The sequence below is a fragment of the Colias eurytheme genome, chromosome 1, assembly GCF_061535395.1.
Source record: "Colias eurytheme isolate Ceu_HAF_F1 chromosome 1, ilColEury1 Martin Lab GWU primary, whole genome shotgun sequence".
NCBI classification, from domain to species: domain Eukaryota; kingdom Metazoa; phylum Arthropoda; class Insecta; order Lepidoptera; family Pieridae; genus Colias; species Colias eurytheme.
Window position 1 is genome coordinate 3,586,491 of NC_142980.1, and position 17,974 is coordinate 3,604,464.

General features: G+C 33.7%; 1 protein-coding gene across 1 annotated transcript in view; it reads right to left on the reverse strand.

Moving 5' to 3' along the window:
• Nucleotides 1–3,448: 3,448 nt before the first annotated feature.
• LOC149910948 (protein disulfide-isomerase A5) overlaps nt 3,449–17,974 on the reverse strand; it is a 32,273-nt gene continuing 17,747 nt past the window's right edge. Inside the window, exons 6-11 of the mRNA XM_090101411.1 lie at nt 11,027–11,157; nt 9,936–10,094; nt 8,729–8,867; nt 7,679–7,878; nt 6,429–6,606; nt 3,449–5,853 (exon numbers count right to left, since the gene is read on the reverse strand). Coding sequence (XP_089957537.1) covers nt 5,594–5,853; nt 6,429–6,606; nt 7,679–7,878; nt 8,729–8,867; nt 9,936–10,094; nt 11,027–11,157 — 1,067 coding nt within the window. The 3' untranslated portion in view covers nt 3,449–5,593. The remainder of the gene's footprint in view (nt 5,854–6,428; nt 6,607–7,678; nt 7,879–8,728; nt 8,868–9,935; nt 10,095–11,026; nt 11,158–17,974) is intronic.

Genomic DNA, 17,974 nt, shown 5'->3' on the forward strand with positions numbered 1-17,974 from the left:
AGGAGGTCGTTAAAATCTTAAATAATTAATAAATCATCACCTCCTTTTGAAATATAGGTGATATTTCAAAAGTTCCTCATACCGCAATATTCAGAGAAAGTTAATAAATTATTAAAATAAACTCTTACTAAAATGAAGTTACGGGAAACTAAATATAATTAATTATATGAGCATACGTAAATAGGCAAGTTAATGCCATTTAAAAGATATAAAACTTACATACAGCTTAAAATTATCTGAAAAATTATTACCAAAGTTGATCAAACCTAGATAACGTAAAAATTAAACTAGGTATGTACCTATATCTCCAACAGATTTAATTTTATTCAAATTCATTCAAAGGATGATGATGATGGTGATGCTGGTTGGATGATGATGATGCTGGTTTACTCTAAGGTTTACTCACAGTTTTTATATTATACACTAGTGGTCCGCCCCGGCTTCGCCCGTGGTACATATTTCGCAATAAAAGGTAGCCTATGTCCTTTCTCGGGTATTTAAATATCTCCATACCAAATTTCATGCAAATTGGTTCAGTAGGTTAGGCGTGATTGAGTAACAGACAGACAGACAGAGTTACTTTCGCATTTATAATATTAGTATGGATCAAATGGATATACTTATATATATGCGTATTATGCACTTCTACGGCAAGTACACTATATCTTATCTACACCATAATTACCTATAGAAATAGAAAAAATATATTCTGTCACAGGTGACTTTCCTACAAATCAATAATAGTGGTAACGTCTGTTCAAGAATGCAAGGAACAAAAATAATAATAATCGATCAATTAAATGGATTACACTATAGCATTGTACATGTCATCGTTAAACATAAGAACGGTCTTTCCGAATCTATTATCTGAAATATTTATCCGAATCCTGCTGCTATTAAGTGTAATAACAGTGCACCAACATTTTCAAAGACAACCCTACAGCATAACTCCAGAAGAATTAATTGGCGATTATAAAAAACCGAGACGAGATTCAATAGTTCCTGCATGGGTTATGATGTCTGTAATACTATTTGTGCCACTAGTAATCCTATGCCTGCCGTTAGCACTAGCAAGGAATTCCGTAGAAAGTACGCACGCATTACTTGCGTGGTCTTTAGCGTTGTTGACAAACGCGCTCCTTACGGAGTCGCTCAAAGTGGTAATATGCCGTCCTCGACCGGACTTCTTTTACCGCTGCTTTCCTAATGGCATTGTCACGTTTGAATTAGTATGTACGGGAAATATTAGGGACGTAATCGACGGAAGGAAGTCGTTTCCGAGCGGCCATAGTAGCTTTTCGTTTTGCTCGCTCGGCTTTTTGAGTTTGTGGTTGTATGGGCGACTTGGAGCGCAGTATAATGATATAAGATTTGCTATTTTGTGTGCTGTGCCGATAGTGCTGGCTACTGTGATAGGAGTCAGTAGATGTTGCGATAATCACCATCACTGGCAAGATGTAGTGGGCGGCGCTATGCTCGGCTTTGTTACATCATACATTTGTTATAAGTGTTATTGTGCACCTATCTTGGTGCCTGTAAGAATGTAAATTTGAATAAATTTCTACATATTACATACTGTAATTAATTGTAAGCGTACCTAATATGCAAATTTTTAACATTTCCTAGTTTAGTAAGTAGGACCAACACACATTCATTGAGGATTTTTGGGGTATTGTGAAATAAAACAACAATTTAAAATATTTATTTATTACTGAACATCAAGTAAGTACATACATTGTTTCTTCAACATCTTATGTTAATTTTGATTTCTTAAAGAAATAGAATTTAAACATCAATATTCAGTATAATGTTATCATTGAATCTAAGATTATTTCATAATATTTGGAAGAACCTGATGAAAGTACACCTAGTATACATGGAAGAATTTACTCGTAAAGTATAATATTAAAAAATTATTTTATCATCTCAAATAATATGGAAGAAAAATATCTTGTATCAACAGCTGCTTTACGGAATTAACACTGAATATAAAATATAAGAAAATAATATTCCTCATCATAAGACATAGGTTTCACGCTCAGTCTGGCGTCAGTTCAGTCCATCAGTCTGCTCAGAATGACAGGAGAATTATCGTCTAACCCAAGAAGCTTATATCTAATACACTGGAGATTGCACTATGACCATTACCTTGTAACAAGAAAATATGACGTTGAATGATGCCTGTATGTTTTTTTATCCCTTTCACACCTAACTTGGCAAGTTGGTATTTTCTTGTTACAAGTTAATGGTCATAGTGCAATCTCCAGTGTATCAGATATAAGCTTCTTGGTCTAACCGGTTGACTGACGGACTGTTGGTTCAGAATACCCGTGTTTTTCATCTATCATTCTCCGCCTAACTCCGCCATGGCCGGTCTTAAGCCCGGGTGAGAAAGGAGGAAGGTTGGTTCTTGCGTATTCGACCTAGCAAACCGTAAAACCGTCAACGCCGAGTATCGGGCGGCGGTCAAATAACCCGAACACTCTGCCTACCGACAGAGAGGGCTACCACAAGCCCAGAGGAGTAAATACCCTCTGAAAGAGTGGACTCGCCAACTTGCAGTAGCCAGCACGGCGTTTCACGGCTAAAACCCCTCATGATTAATATTCTGGCATCAGTCTAAGCCGGATCAAACTGATGGACTGAACTGACGCCACACTGAGCGTGTAACCTATGACTAAAGTTAAATATAAATGCATAAACACAAGCGAGCTTGGAAGACTATATTATGCTAATAAATTAATAATTATCACGTTAAAAAAATATAAGCTATTAAAATGCAACAAACTAGAAATTTCATTTCGTTAAATATATTCAGAATTTAAAGTCCAGAAGTTAAAAGAGAATCGTATTTTCTTTTTTTAACGTAACAATAATAGTCCGGGATACATCGCCCATTTTTGCAAGTGATTACTATCAAGCAAATTTTTCGTGAGTAGCTTTATTTTGATGAGATGCCCAATAATTTCATGTACGAAACTCTCGATTGTGGTAGCTACCAGAGGAAACAAGGATAAAATATTTTAATTTGATGGTTCTTAAATATTAATTACTAACTGAATGTTTTTTTTTGTTCAATCTCAAGATAATTATCTAAATTATTCGAAAAAATATTTGTCCTACAAAATCTATGGTTTGATCAAAGAGTCCCCCTTTCCAATGTGTATCGATAACGAAGTCATTATAAATGATTACTAACCAGCTGATTTTTTTATTTTCACTTATTTCATACTTATATAATTCAACAGACATATTGTCCTACAAATTGCGTAATAAATATTTGAGAACCGTCAAATCAAAAATTTTTATCCTTGTTACCTCTGTAAGCTACCACAATCGAGAGTTTCGTACATGAAATTATTGGGCATCTCATCAAAATAAAGCTACTCACGAAAAATTTGCTTGATAGTAATCACTTGCAAAAATGGGCGATGTATCCCGGACTATAATATTGTGATACAAACAAACAATACTACAAATATAATATGTAATAATATGTACTAAGTTTTCAAACATATACTGAAATACTTTCTCAACTACAAGGATTTACATACAAAAATATATATTTTAAGTACAATAATATACATAATTATTATAGTAAAAAATAATTGTCATATAAATTTCACAAGCATTCAAAAAACATTAAATTATTCCTAATACGTTTTACTTAATTGAATGTAAATTCATCAACATAATATAAATGTATATATTAAAAATGTCTGTAAAGTTAAAATCGTTTAATTGTGCGATCGTTTGTGAGGAAAACAAATTCGTTGTAAATTTATTTTTTCTTTAGTCCGTTACGTCGATTACAGCATCGAGTACTTTTCAGGAAAGGCAGTAAATACTTTAAAACATTCAATAACATTCAAATGTTATCGATTACAATGCAATTATTCAATACATTTAACATCGAATACGTATAATAAAAGCTTTCTCCATAGATAAAAACCACGCATTTCCCGTCTCTTAAAATACCTCACACAGCCCAAAATTTTTGCTTACCGCGAAATTCAGTTCATAGTTATTTTTATTTTAAAAGTTTTTGACTCCAAAAGCGGTTTTTTGAATAATTTATTTGTTTATAAATATTCGCCAACTGTAAACATGGTGTGATGTATATAACATTTATAATATAATAGACCCGTAGCAAAAATCCCTTATTCGGTTACCTTTCCTTGACCAACATCCAACATACCAATAAAATACAGATAATATAAAGAAGTCAGAATTCCTATACCTAACTAACACCTAAAACATTGGAATGAGAGTATTTTTATTGTAAATATTATAGTAGTACGGATTTTTTGTTTTTTTTTTGTATATCGGTTTGATTAAGTATTTTACGTGTTCCAAGTTCATGGCAATTGCATAAAATATTTGACACTACTGACTTAAGATACAATTTTTTTTTTTTTTTATCTTTAACAACATCGAAATACAGTAAAGTATATAGCCATTTATAACTATGTAAACTTTGATATGGAATGTCAATTTCATTAAGCATACTGAATATATTTTTTCAAAATATCTTATTATATAACATCCAGTCTATAAATTTCATTACTTACGAGATTATTTTGTTCAAGACATACATATAATTTGATACTAGTATATCCAAAAATAGTATGTAATTTTTTAAAAGTCAACTACATACTGTTTAAGCTCAAAATTATGCGTATAGTTCTTTTTTTTTGTTAATAACTACGCGCGCTATTTCAATTCTACAATACAGACTATTATAAAAATACCACAGATAATTAATGTCTACATTATCTATACCAAAAGCATAGATTTATATACTAAGATAAATACCAATACATTCGCAGGACTAAATAAATATTAAAAATTATTTTTACGTATGTTGTGATGCATCAGTATTTTAAGTTTACTGTATATAGATGTGAATTTACTATAATGTGCTTCAAATGTAAGGAGTCAATTCTAAATAGTTCAGTTGCTACCCAGACGGCCCGCTTATGCGAAAAGAAAACTATAGTTATTATATATTATGTAAGTTATTTCCATGTATCAATAGACCATAATATGTATATTGTGCGTGTTTTTAAAATTCGTAGATTTTAATTTGGACTCCATTCAGGTAAACATTCTAATTTCAACCAACAACCAACTTGCAGAATAAACATTTTTAAAGAAAATTTAGTCGAACATCAATAATTTATATTCAAGGAAAAAAAAATGTTTGTTTGTTGACAAAAATGTTATTTGCCAAAAACTTTACAAACAAGTTAGTTCATTATTAAATTAATACGTTTTAAGAGCAATTACGCTTCCCGACTTAGAAACTGCTTTTTCAAAGTAGGCGTAATTATTATCTATTTACTATTCTGCAAGTTGACCTACCAAATGTTTACACTGAATCCTTTACTTGTAAAGTCATGAAAAGGGTCAAACACGTTTAGTCCCTGAGGACCATCACAATAATACATATCATGGCACACAAGGTTCATTCCGCCACCTCTTGGTATATCAGGTCAATAGGGTTGATCAAGTATACTTGTATTCCCCAAAACGGTAGAGCAAATACGAGGAAAACAGCGACGAACTTAATCATCCTGTAGGTAGTTAGGAGTCACAATTCCTCGTTAACCTTCAACGAGCGTCGGCAAAAAGCAAACATGTCCTCAACGCTTCGATCACCGTCGTATACGCCGATTTCAGTAGCTTCGGAGTAGAGCTTGAATGTCGGCAAAGTTTTGATTTGGCCGAAATCGGTGGCTCGCAGGCTGTTGGTCACGTCGATGGCGACGACTTTGACAGACACGTTCTCGTTCTTCATTTGGGTCGCGAGGCGGCTGAACGCTGGTTTTGCTTCATTGCAGTGGCCGCACCCTGTTGATAGTTGGTTCAATCAAATGAAATAAAATACATCAATTTTATATTTTATAGACCGGAGCTATTAAAAAAAGACGGGTTGCACTCCGGGAGTGCCGGCAGAAGTGAAAACTTGATTATTAACGTTGAGCATGTTTGATATTTTGGAATGGTATCCGTCTTACGCTTTTTCGATCAGGTCACGTGTCCTGACGCGAGTTTAAGATTTTATACCCATTACAGAAAAAGTGCTCAACGCCGCTATAGAAGTTTTCACTTCAATATTGTCTGTTTTAAAGTAAAAGGTGGTATTCAAATAAAATAAAATGTAAACAATATAATGCCTTACAATTTCTTTATAAATATAAATTGAAAATATAAATTGGCCAATGTTTTTAACATGCCATTTTTTTATTTTGGGTACAAATAAACACTTGAGCATAAGTAATATGTTTTTGTGTACGTGTTATTTGTAATGTATTCGTATTTGTATACGTGACATGTCACGGAGGACATGTCCTTTAAGCCCTAAAGAATAATGCAAAATTACTAATGACCCTGTAAAAAATAATTAAGATAAAAAAGCAACTCACATTGAGCATGGTACATAACAAAGCTGGGCTCAGTATCGCCGAGTATCTTAAGAAAGTTGTCATCATTTGCTATAATAACGTTAACTCCGAAACCTTCCGTGGTGTGACTCTTGATGCCTCTCTCTTGCATAAGAGTGGCGTCTAATTGTGTGTGGATATATTGAACAAAGTCCGCCATCTGAAATTAACAAAAACTTGTATGCAATTTGCGCAAAATGTGTAGGAATAAAAAAATGTTATGTGGTTTTATGAAACCACGGTAAAAGTGAAACTTAGGCACAAAATTCTCGTATTTGTACGAAAATTATCGTACGGTTCGACCGTCAAGCGACATGCGCTACACAGAGCAAAAAGTTTGAGACGATGTAATAAAAGTTTCACTTTAATAAATAGGCATGCAGTTTAGATTATTTTAAGCTATTGCATAGCTTCTATCGCGGGCCTTTAGCGCGGGGACTGAATCGAGAAATTCCGTAACGAAAAATCCTCACGCTCCCCACTCCGACGGGCGGAGGTGTGGCTTGAAGGCATAGCATGCAATAGCTTTACCGCGGCAGTCCCCGAGTGCCACACGTCTTTTTAAGGTATTAGTATTATGCTAAAGCTAAGATGACGACCTGCTCAGAATTTAGAAAGATAATTTTTCTTTTCTCAAACTCAATAAGAAAGTATTGTAAATTTAAGGCACTTAAGTTTATCTAAGATACCGTTTTCTTTTGCTTTTTCCTACTATAATTTGCCTGTAAGCTTGTATTTTTGACAAATCGAAAATCCTATAAAAGACCACCAAAACACAATTCGACATTGGTGTCGAGCAAGAAGCTTATATCTAATACACTGGAGATTGCAGTATGACCATTAACTTGTAACAAGAAAATATGACATTGAATGACGCCTGTATGTTTTTTTATCCCTTTCACACCCATTTGCCAAGTTAGGTGTGAAAGGGATAAAAAACTTACAGGCGTTATTCAACGTCATATTTTCTTGTTACAAGGTAATGTTCATACTGAAATCTCCAGTGTATTAGATATAAGCTTCTTGATCTAAGATAATTTTCATGCAACCGTTTTCTTTTGCTTTTCCCTACTATAATTTGCCTGTAAGCTTGTTTCATTACTAAAATTTGCCTGTATTTTTGACAAGTCGAAAATCCTATAAAAGACCACCAAATCACAATTCGACATGTCAAGTAAGGACGGCTTAAGGACACATCACCAAATCCCCCAATTACCAATTGAATAATTTACCTTCCGACCCCCGGTATAGTCGTCAATCTTTTCGTAATGGTTAAAGTACTTCAATGTGGGGTACCCCTTGATATTGAACGTGGCACAGAGCCCTGCCTCCTTGGTACAATCCACGGCACCGAACATTATCATCAGATCGTCAGAGAATTGTTCCGCTGCTTTCACGAACTCCGGCTTCATTGCTTGGCAGTGGCCGCACCCTGGGCAAGGAAATTTATAAGAAACTAGCGGTCCGCCCCGGCTTCGCCCGTGGTACATATTTACGTTTTCTCTACATAAGAACCATCCTCGTACTTCAAGGAATATAATAAAAAAAGAATTAACGAAATCGGTTCAGCCGTTCTCAAGTTATGCGCTTACCAACACATTTTGGGATTCATTTTTATATTATAGAGAAGATTAATAAGATGATAAGAAAAGTAAGGATATTTAAGGGTTTTAAAGATAATTTTGACGCCCGCGCAGTCAAAGAAAAACCCGCATAGTTCCCGTTCCCGTGGGATTTCCGGGATTGCGTCATTTTCCCGGAATAAAAAGTAGCCTATGTCCTTTCTCGGGAATCAAAATATCTCCATACCAAATTTAATGAAAATTGGTTCAGTAGTTTAGGCGTGATTGAGTAACAGACACACAGACAGAGTTACTTTCGCATTTATAATATTAGTATGGATAGTATGGATTAATAAGGAAAAAGGGTAGTATGCTAAGAAAAGTTAGGATATTTAAGGGTTTAAAAGATAATTTTGAGTGACGATTGAATCTTTAATTAAACTACTAACTAGCTGACTAGCTTTTCGACAGCGGCTTTCCTCGCATGGGCAAAGAAATTTTCAATAAGAATTAGATGTTATAAAAAATAGTCTAGTCTCCTACTATCTTCAGACCTCATAAATCTTAAGAATCATAAACAAACCTTCAGAATCATATCGTGAAATCGTACCTTATTTTTTTTATCATCGAGTTCAGAAAACATTTTTTAAATCACCATCTCTACTTACATCCAGTACATTTTTTTTGTAATTTCTACTAAATAAAGTGTATAATACTTACATGGTGCATAAAACATGACGAGTGCATGTTTAACCTTACGCAGTGCATACTTAAACGTGTCGGTAGTGAGATGACGTACTGCTGTTTCTTCTTCAGACCATGGCTTCTCTATCAGTGTTGGTGGCGGTTCTTGGGGATCCTGGATAAGTATTTTTAGAATTATTAGAAAGAAAGAAAAAACATTTATTTCAAGGACATTAAAAATAAAAACATTCACATAAAAAAAAAACAACAAAAAACTTAAAACATAAAAAGCAAACATACATTACAATTTAACTACAACATGCTACAACTTAGAAAAGAGGAAAAAATAATAATAAAAATAAGGAGACAAACAATTACACTAAATTAGTACAGTATTAGTTTTTACATGATTAAATATATTGAGTTACTGTTGTAAGAAATGCTATTGAAAACATGTTATGTTTTTTAGGTTCAATCAATAATATCAATGTGGTGTAATTTATAACCCGTCTTGTATATCTATACGTATATAAAATAAATCTGTAGAAGGGTCAATTCTGTACATTGAAAATATGGAAAAAATAAATAGCAGGGGGTGTTACTGGATCGATACCAAGCCCAAATATGTGATTAAAAAAATTTTTGTCTGTCTGTCTGTCTGTCTGTCTGTCTGTATGTGAAGACATCACGTGAAAACTAACGGTTCGATTTCGATGAAACTTGGTATAATTATACCTTATTATCCTGGCCGTAAAATAGGATACTTTTTATACTGAAAAAATACGAAGAAAAAAAATAATCTTAATTTTTCAGTTTTATCCATAGACGTTGTTCTGTAGAACAGCGAACACACGTTGGGTATTATTATAGGCCTAGCCGTATTTGAGTCCAATAGATATTTATAAGATGTTATTGTCAGAGTTACTCAAAATGGAGAAATAAACCATCCACGCGAAGACCGACATCCGCGCGGACGGAGTCGCGGGCGGAAGCTAGTTTGCAATAAATATACTTATGAATAATTACAAGTAGGAAATGCATGATTTAAATTTTCTTATTTTTTACATGAATTTCTACTTTTATAAGTAAAGGAATAGCAGTAAGTAAACTTTGTATTCAAAATTTTTGTTTCTCAATCATTCAAAAACCTTAATCAGTTTACATCCTAAATTTTACATAGTTATTGTTGATTAAACCTACGTACACGACAAACAGACATACAAAAAAAATACCACAAACTCACCAGGAAAAACTCGACGATCTTCTCATGAGTGCGGTGATTAACGTCGTACTTGAATTTGCCGAAATGGAAGTACTTCATGGTCGGGTAGCCCTTGACGTTGAAGCGGGTACCTAGATCCTTTTGTTGAGTCACATCCACTACTGCTATGAGACCTTTGATCTAGAAAAAATTAGGTGCAATTATGGTTTTAAGGACTTTCAAAGGGTTATATGTTTGAGTATTTTGATGTTGAGTAACAAAGTTTAGTGGGAAATTGGCATAGTTTAAGCTTGTTGCAAACAAGTCATTTAAAAGTCAGGCAGTTTATAGTCTTCAAAGGATTCTATTTTTGAGTGTATGTGTTTTTTGATGTCGAGTTTAATGTTAGTGGGAAAGAATCTGCAATAGTTTTAGTTTTAGCAAAAAAGTCAATATTTTTTTATCTAGCGGTTTATAGTTTACTAGCGGTCCGCCCCGGCTTCGCCCGTGGTACATATTTCGCAATAAAAGGTAGCCTATGTTCTTTCTCAGGGTCTAAAGATTATCTGTGCCAAATTTCATCAAAATCGGTCCAGTAGTTTATGAGTGAAAACCATACATACATACATACATACATACATACATACATACAAACCTTTCCTCTTTATAATATTAGTATAGAAGTATAGATTGGGAGTAACCACAAATTGAATTTCATTCAAGGTGGAAAATTATCACGTAACGAGATATCAGAGTAGACGTATTTCAATTAATGTTTTTAGATTGTTTAAAAATGTGTATTTTACAGTTATTTTTTACTAGGTTTCCGCCCGCGGCTTCGCCCGCGCAGTCAAAGAAAAACCCGCATAGTTCCCGTTCCCGTGGGATTTCCGGGATTGCGTCATTTTCCCGGGATAAAAAGTAGCCTATGTCCTTTCTCGGGTATCAAAATATCTCCATACCAAATTTCATGAAAATTGGTTCAGTAGTTTAGGCGTGATTGAGTAACAGACAGACAGACAGAGTTACTTTCGCATTTATAATATTAGTATGGATTATATTGTGTTAACTACACATTATGATAAGCTTCACCTTCTATGAAAAAAGATCACAATATAGGTACATAAACATACCTCTTCAGCCTTCATCAACTCTTGAGCCTTGACAAGAATCGGCTTCAGTTTCTTGCAATGGCCACACCACGGCGCATAGAACACCACCAAGGCATTCTCTACAGCCACGAGCGTGATCTCAAAGTTGTCGACTGTCGAGTAGAAACATTTTAAATTTAGTTTTATAGAATTCAAATGCTTTGTAATGAGAATTTTAAAGAATATAAAAAGTTCGATTGCGAGGCAGGATTCGAACTCGCGAAAGAGAAAAGACGCGAAAAAAGGCTAGATACTCATCGAGATGTACATTCTATCTCGATGTAGATACTGTAGGGGCTAGTTATGTGCGGGTGTAATAAAAGATGAATAACTACGCAAAGGTTATATTTCGTTAACTACATATATTTATTCGTATGTAATTAATATTCAACCTATGTGACCAACCCGCGTCCCGACAAGCCCGTAACTATCTATGTATAACGCACAAACTGTTTATATACGAGTTACCGTGTGAACCTGTGGTGTGAACTTTCTTAGTAGGTACTACACTTGAAATTCGATAACTCGTAAATTGGCTTGTCGTCGCTACATCATTGATCATTCCCCCCATAAAATAAAAAGGGTATACAAGTAAAAAAATCTTACAATAAAATTAAACAATAAACAGAGGGGTGTATATAAAGTGTCGCTATATAAGGTTACAAAATGTTTACAAAATAAAGTATAAAAAATGTTCACAATATAAATCAATCCTAACGTATACAAGTGGTTAACAGTTAACACCTAATTTAGTTATACTATTTATGTTATTACAAAAGCTTGGTTGGTTCTTCTAAGTGGCGTGCGATAATTGTTACACGTCATCTAACACTTAGTAACATTAACATTTCAATTCTCAATACGTTCTTTACACTTGTATCGTTTAATATTACCAAACACTCATAAGCCATAAATCAAAAGTACTTAAATTTCTAAGTAGTAAACATTTCAATCAAAACTCAACACAAACATAAATTTATGTGAAATACCATACTTAAAACGTTAAACAATGAACTCGTTTCAAAATTACTTAAGTTCTATTATTTATTAAATACGATGTGTTGATTTCTATGAAGTCTTATGAATACTTATAATCATCGTGATTCTAATAAATATAAAATAGTTGAAACAATTACAAATACAATACTATTACCTAAATCGTACCGGTAATCGTATAGCTCTTCAACTACGCGTGGTATGTGTATTAGGCAATTCGCTACTTGGAATTTGTAACGGAACCTTAGTATCTGCCCCAGATGTCGTATCACTATCATCATTCAAATAATATGCAGGTTTTAGACGGTCTACAGATATTCTAACTTTCCTGCCAGTCATTTGAATGTAAAATACCTTTTCCTCTCGACTCAACACACGATAAGGACCGTCGTATGTTGGTTGTAAAGGTTTACGTGCAGCGTCGTTTCTTACAAAAACATAATCGCACTTTTCTAAATCGGGGTGAATAAATATGTTCCGTCTTTCATTCTGCCTAATAGCTACTGACTGATATTTCCTAATAGAGTCTCGTAATTTACTTACATACTCAAGACTGCTATCTATTTCAAAACTCGACTTTTTATCGTAATAATCACCTGGTAATCGTAAAGTTGTTCCGTACGTAATTTCTGCTGCGCTTATGCCGGTATCACTTCTTACTGCTGTTCTAAGTCCTAGCAACACAGTTGGTAATTCCGTAACCCAAGATGATGATATATTGCATAAACGAGCCGTTAATGCCGCTTTAAGCGACCTATGCCAACGCTCTACCACCCCGTTACTCTGTGGGTGGTAAGGTGTCGTACGCAACTTATTAATACCTAATAACTTCATTAGTGTAGCAAATAATTGACTTTCGAATTGGCGTCCTTGATCGCTTGTTAGCCTTTTCGGACAACCAAAACGAGAGATCTATCCTTCATATATTACACGCGAAACCGTTTCAGCCACAGGTTTCAGCAGTTATATCTCTCGTAGGAAAACATTCTGGCCATCGCGTCCCCCTGTCACTATGGTTAGGCAATACGTCCTAAAACCTTCGGGTGAAGTGGGTAAAGGTCCAATTAAATCAACATGAATATTTTCAAACCTATCGCACTGCAGAAACGATCCTAAACCTGACATTGTATAGGTCTACCCACAGAACAGTAAAAACATATAGAAGTGCGATAATGTCATAATTAGTATGAAAACCAGTGTCGCCAAACCCACACATTTAAACCGATAGTTATACAGTACACTACAAGTAAACCATTCCTTTGATTGGACAGCTTAATTTGAGTAAAAACTGACTTAGGTTATAAATTCAGCATTTATGTACCCTAACGCACCATGTTACGGTTTATTTTAGTATAACATCCCTAGGTATATTAGCTGTTTTGTTTCTCATTGCACAGAAATTCCAAATTCGAAAACATTCAGCTACTCCACAACAGAGGGCGTTAGTTTTTAATAAATATAACTTTGAAACTCAACACATAGAGATAAGGTTGAAATTTGTGTCACTCAACAATAATGACATTAACTTGATATTTATCTGATGCTATGCCCTGAGGGATGTCAGCCTTGTTATCGATAATTCACAAATAAATATTTTTTGTGTATTTTTCTTTTCTTTCTTTTATATGAGTATAGTATAATGTGTCACATTTTGGAGTATGTTTATTACTACTAAGTACATCTTTTTATATTATTACTACCGGTCCGCCCCGGCTTCGCCCGTGGTACATATGAAAAATAGATGTTGGCCGATTCTCAGACTTACCCGATATGCACAGAAAATTTCATGAGAATCGGTCCACCCGTTTCGGAGGAGTATGCAGACTAACATTGTGACACGAGAATTTTATATATAAGATTATTAAATAAAAAACGTAATAGAATAGTATTAATCTATATTTACAAAATACAAACAGAAAATATGCATTATTTTAAATCTTGGAACTGCCGTAGGTTTGCTGTATCGGTGGCCTTTGTTAGACCGCTTGCTGTTCGGCATCCAGTTAACTCGTCACGTTGCATTTATCCATTTCTCTTTTAAATTAGCCTCTTTGGGAAATCTATAAATAAATTGGACAAATGAAAGCTAAGGAAAAATAAAATAAAATTTAATATTTATAATGTTTGTCTTTTCTAAAGTATCGATACTGTCGATATGCGCCACAAGCATCACTAAAGCGACATTCGTTTGTTTATTGCAATAATATTCCAGAAAGTCTTGTTTGCTGTTCAATCTATAATAGTACTAATTTCTTACGGATTAAGGTTCATTTTGACTAGATATTTGTATACAATTTTGACAAATTACGACAAGCGAAGTTATAACATAAAATATAATTAAAATAAATAAAAATAAGACTTACCGATGGTATGAAATGCCTCCATTGCTGATATTATTTCGTCTGCTATAATTTTTGCACTCTAATACCGAACAACACGTCCTAATTAATGAATAAATATGGAAAAAAGGTTTGACAGCTGACAACCGACTCGAATATTTTTCTGCGCACAACTGAGAGCAAGTTAGGTGATCTTACCTTACAAGTGACACGTGGGCCACGCCCACATCACACTTCTATCTACTTTACTGTTCTGTGGGTCTACCAGAATCTGATGGCATATTTATATTTACGAAATAAAAGATTTTCATATGGCAATTTTATTTGACAACTATCAAATTGGTTGTCAAATTCTCTTTGCAATTGATGAATAATTTTTAGGATTTTGTCTAAAAAATCTTCGAAAATGTCGAAAAAGCCGCTGCGATCACAAGCAAGAGGTGTTGTTTATAATGTGTATAGAAAAACATTCGATGAAGAAGGGTCAAACACATCACAATTTTCAATTTTGAAGATTTTATTGGTAAATTGGACTTACCCGTTTTGATGCTTAAAATAAAAAATATTATAAGTCGGTAACTATAATATTGTTTGTTGATTACAATACAATTTTATGAAAACTTATTACAGGAGTTTCCAATACGGCTATTCGTCAAGTCCAAGCTGTCCAAGTCAATTTTTTATAATGTGTGTATCTTTAATACTTACGAAAATAAACATAGTTTTATTTTATTTTTTATTTTATTTTATAAAAAATTATTAGTTATCTAGTTTTGATTTGCATTATCATTACATCCATATTTTTAGATGGCATAATGATAATGAATATACAAATATAGGTATGTGTAAATAATAATATGTATTACATAGATAAAATTAGTAATATGTATATTATACATGTAAGTATGTACCTACATAATATTAAGTGGATATCTCATTATTAAGTACAGTATTGTTCACTTATGTAATGTGACTAATGATGTTGAGGACAAAATAAAAAATAAGCAGTATCAAGATCGTTCAGTCCATTTTCCCTAGGGTTGCACACTCAAAATTTTGATTTCCCAATTTGCCATCAGATTCTGGTTTACCTATATGTCGATTAAACTTCGATCGTTGACATTCAATGCATGTTTTAACCCATTGGCCAACGTGACGATTCATATTTGGCCAATAAAAACGATTTTGAATCAACTTGCGTGTAGTCCTTATTCCGGGATGACATAAATAATTATGTACACTATCAAAAGCAATACGTCGAAATTTATCAGTCAAATAGGGTCTAATTTTATCATTATCTAAATTACAATAAATAAATGTACCGCTTTCAAGTAACATTATTTTCTTTAACCTATTATTAGCGTCTTTCGAATTATAGTCCTTTCCACCTAAGATGATTTCTGTGACACATCGATTTTTGACACGTGTAGAGATGTCGGTTACTGAAATTGTATCAATTGTTTCCGATAATCGATAATATTCTATATGGAAATGAAATCGATTTGAATAAAGTACCAAAATTAGTTTTTTCGGCATTTCGCCAACAATTAACTAAGGAAGCTTAGCAAACAACAGCAACAAAAAGTCAACAATAACAATTAGTAAAAATAACAGAATACCACGTAAAGTATCAATATAAAAATGCAACTTGTATACAAGGCTGACGTACTCGTACAGACGATTGACTCGATTGACAAACGATCACAAGATGGGCGCCGATTATATGATTTTCCAACTCTATGATTTTTCAACGATCCATTTCATGTACACGAATTGCGTAGGTATTATATTTTTGTGTTATTTTATTTTATTTTTCATTATATTAAACTAAACAATACTGTTTTTGATTTATAAGCTTAAGATGTTCCATTTTTATATTTTTGGTAATAATGCCGCCATAAAATAAAAATATTATGCACTAAAATTATTTTGACTTTTTAAACATAAAATACGTAATTCAGAACACGATGAAGTGTCACAGGAATCATCCTAAATGAAAAGGACTATAGATAATTGTAACATATAAGAATCTTGTTGTTGTTCCTTAGCAAGTTCTGCGTAATCTATTACAGTGGGACAACTTATTGTTGCGACTCGTGATAACGAATCTGCAACGACATTATCTTGCCCGCTAACGTGTCTCAAATCCGTTGTGAACTCGCTAATGAATATCAAGTGTCGTGTACGTCTGGGTAACTCTTTCTCGCTATTTACTTTAGAAAACGCGTAAATTAACGGTTTGTGATCCGTATACACCGTTAACTGTCGTCCTTCGACCATATTCCGAAAATGACGAATAGCCAAGTAAATTGCTAATAACTCCCTATCATACGTACTATACTTGCGTTCAATCTTAGATAGATTCTTAGAAAAATAACCTACATGAGTATCCGATGCGTCCGTCATAAGTGCGAGCGAAAAAATCTGCACTTTATAAACCAAAACATAGGTTGTTACCTCGGCGATAATAATTAATGACCATTTATACGGTCGCCGTAAACTAAGATCTATAGTTATTAACTTAGTACCAAATGTCTTAATTACACTACCGTTTGCCGCGTAAGGTTTATAATCACTACACAGTACACTCACTCGCGGATAGGTTATTTTTCGACACTGGTAAAATTAAAACATTTTTTTAGTCGGCTCTCCTGCTGCTTCTGCCACGCACAAGGTTGAATGTACTTGCTGGCGTTATGCTTATAGCAGTAATGAAAAAACATAATTGATGAAATGAAAAAATGAAAAAAGTAATTTATTTTTCCTTACATTTTTAACATATTTTCCTCCATTTCTAATGGGTTTCACCCTACTGCGATTTTTTTGCACTTTTTGTTATTTTTAAAGGGATGGATTGCCATTTATCATAATTGCCGAATGTCCGAAGAGTTGTGGGCAAAAATTACCACTATGTGAATCCCCGACAATGGAAAAAGGCTGCGTAGCAGGCCTAAAATCAGATTGCGAGACCAACTGGACTCTCATTGCAAGGAATAGACTAAAATTTCTCGCAATAGGAAGACGTGGCCGGAGGGAAAAGAGGTCTTTGCCCAGCAGTGGGACAGCCAAGGCTGAATAAAAATAAAAAAATACATCATATAAAATACAAGAAATTGCGTCGTTACATTTGAAAATGTGGTGGCGAAGTTAACCACTGTCGTATAATATAGACTTATAACAATGAATTCGATTCAATAACGAAACAGTATTCTGTACTATTTCAATTTAAAATTTAATATTCTTAATCTAAATTTCATATAACAAAACCGTAATATATGTAGGTGTGCAACGTGCAGTTAAAAGCATCCTTGGTCGATAAAATAAATTTGTTAAATTAAATAATCTCACTACGCATGTCAGGAAAGGGATGCAACGTGTTTGCAATAAGCCAATAGAACCTCGCTTATTACTCGACCCCATCTTGTTTTAACGTATTGATTTGAACTGCATTACCGACAAAATGGAAGGTGCAAGCCTTTGTTACCTTATTGGATATATAATATATATATTTTATTACGATAAGAAAATTCTTGATTGAATTATGAATATAAGTTGAAAATATGCAGCTTTCATAAGGTTTGATTAGATTTCTTAA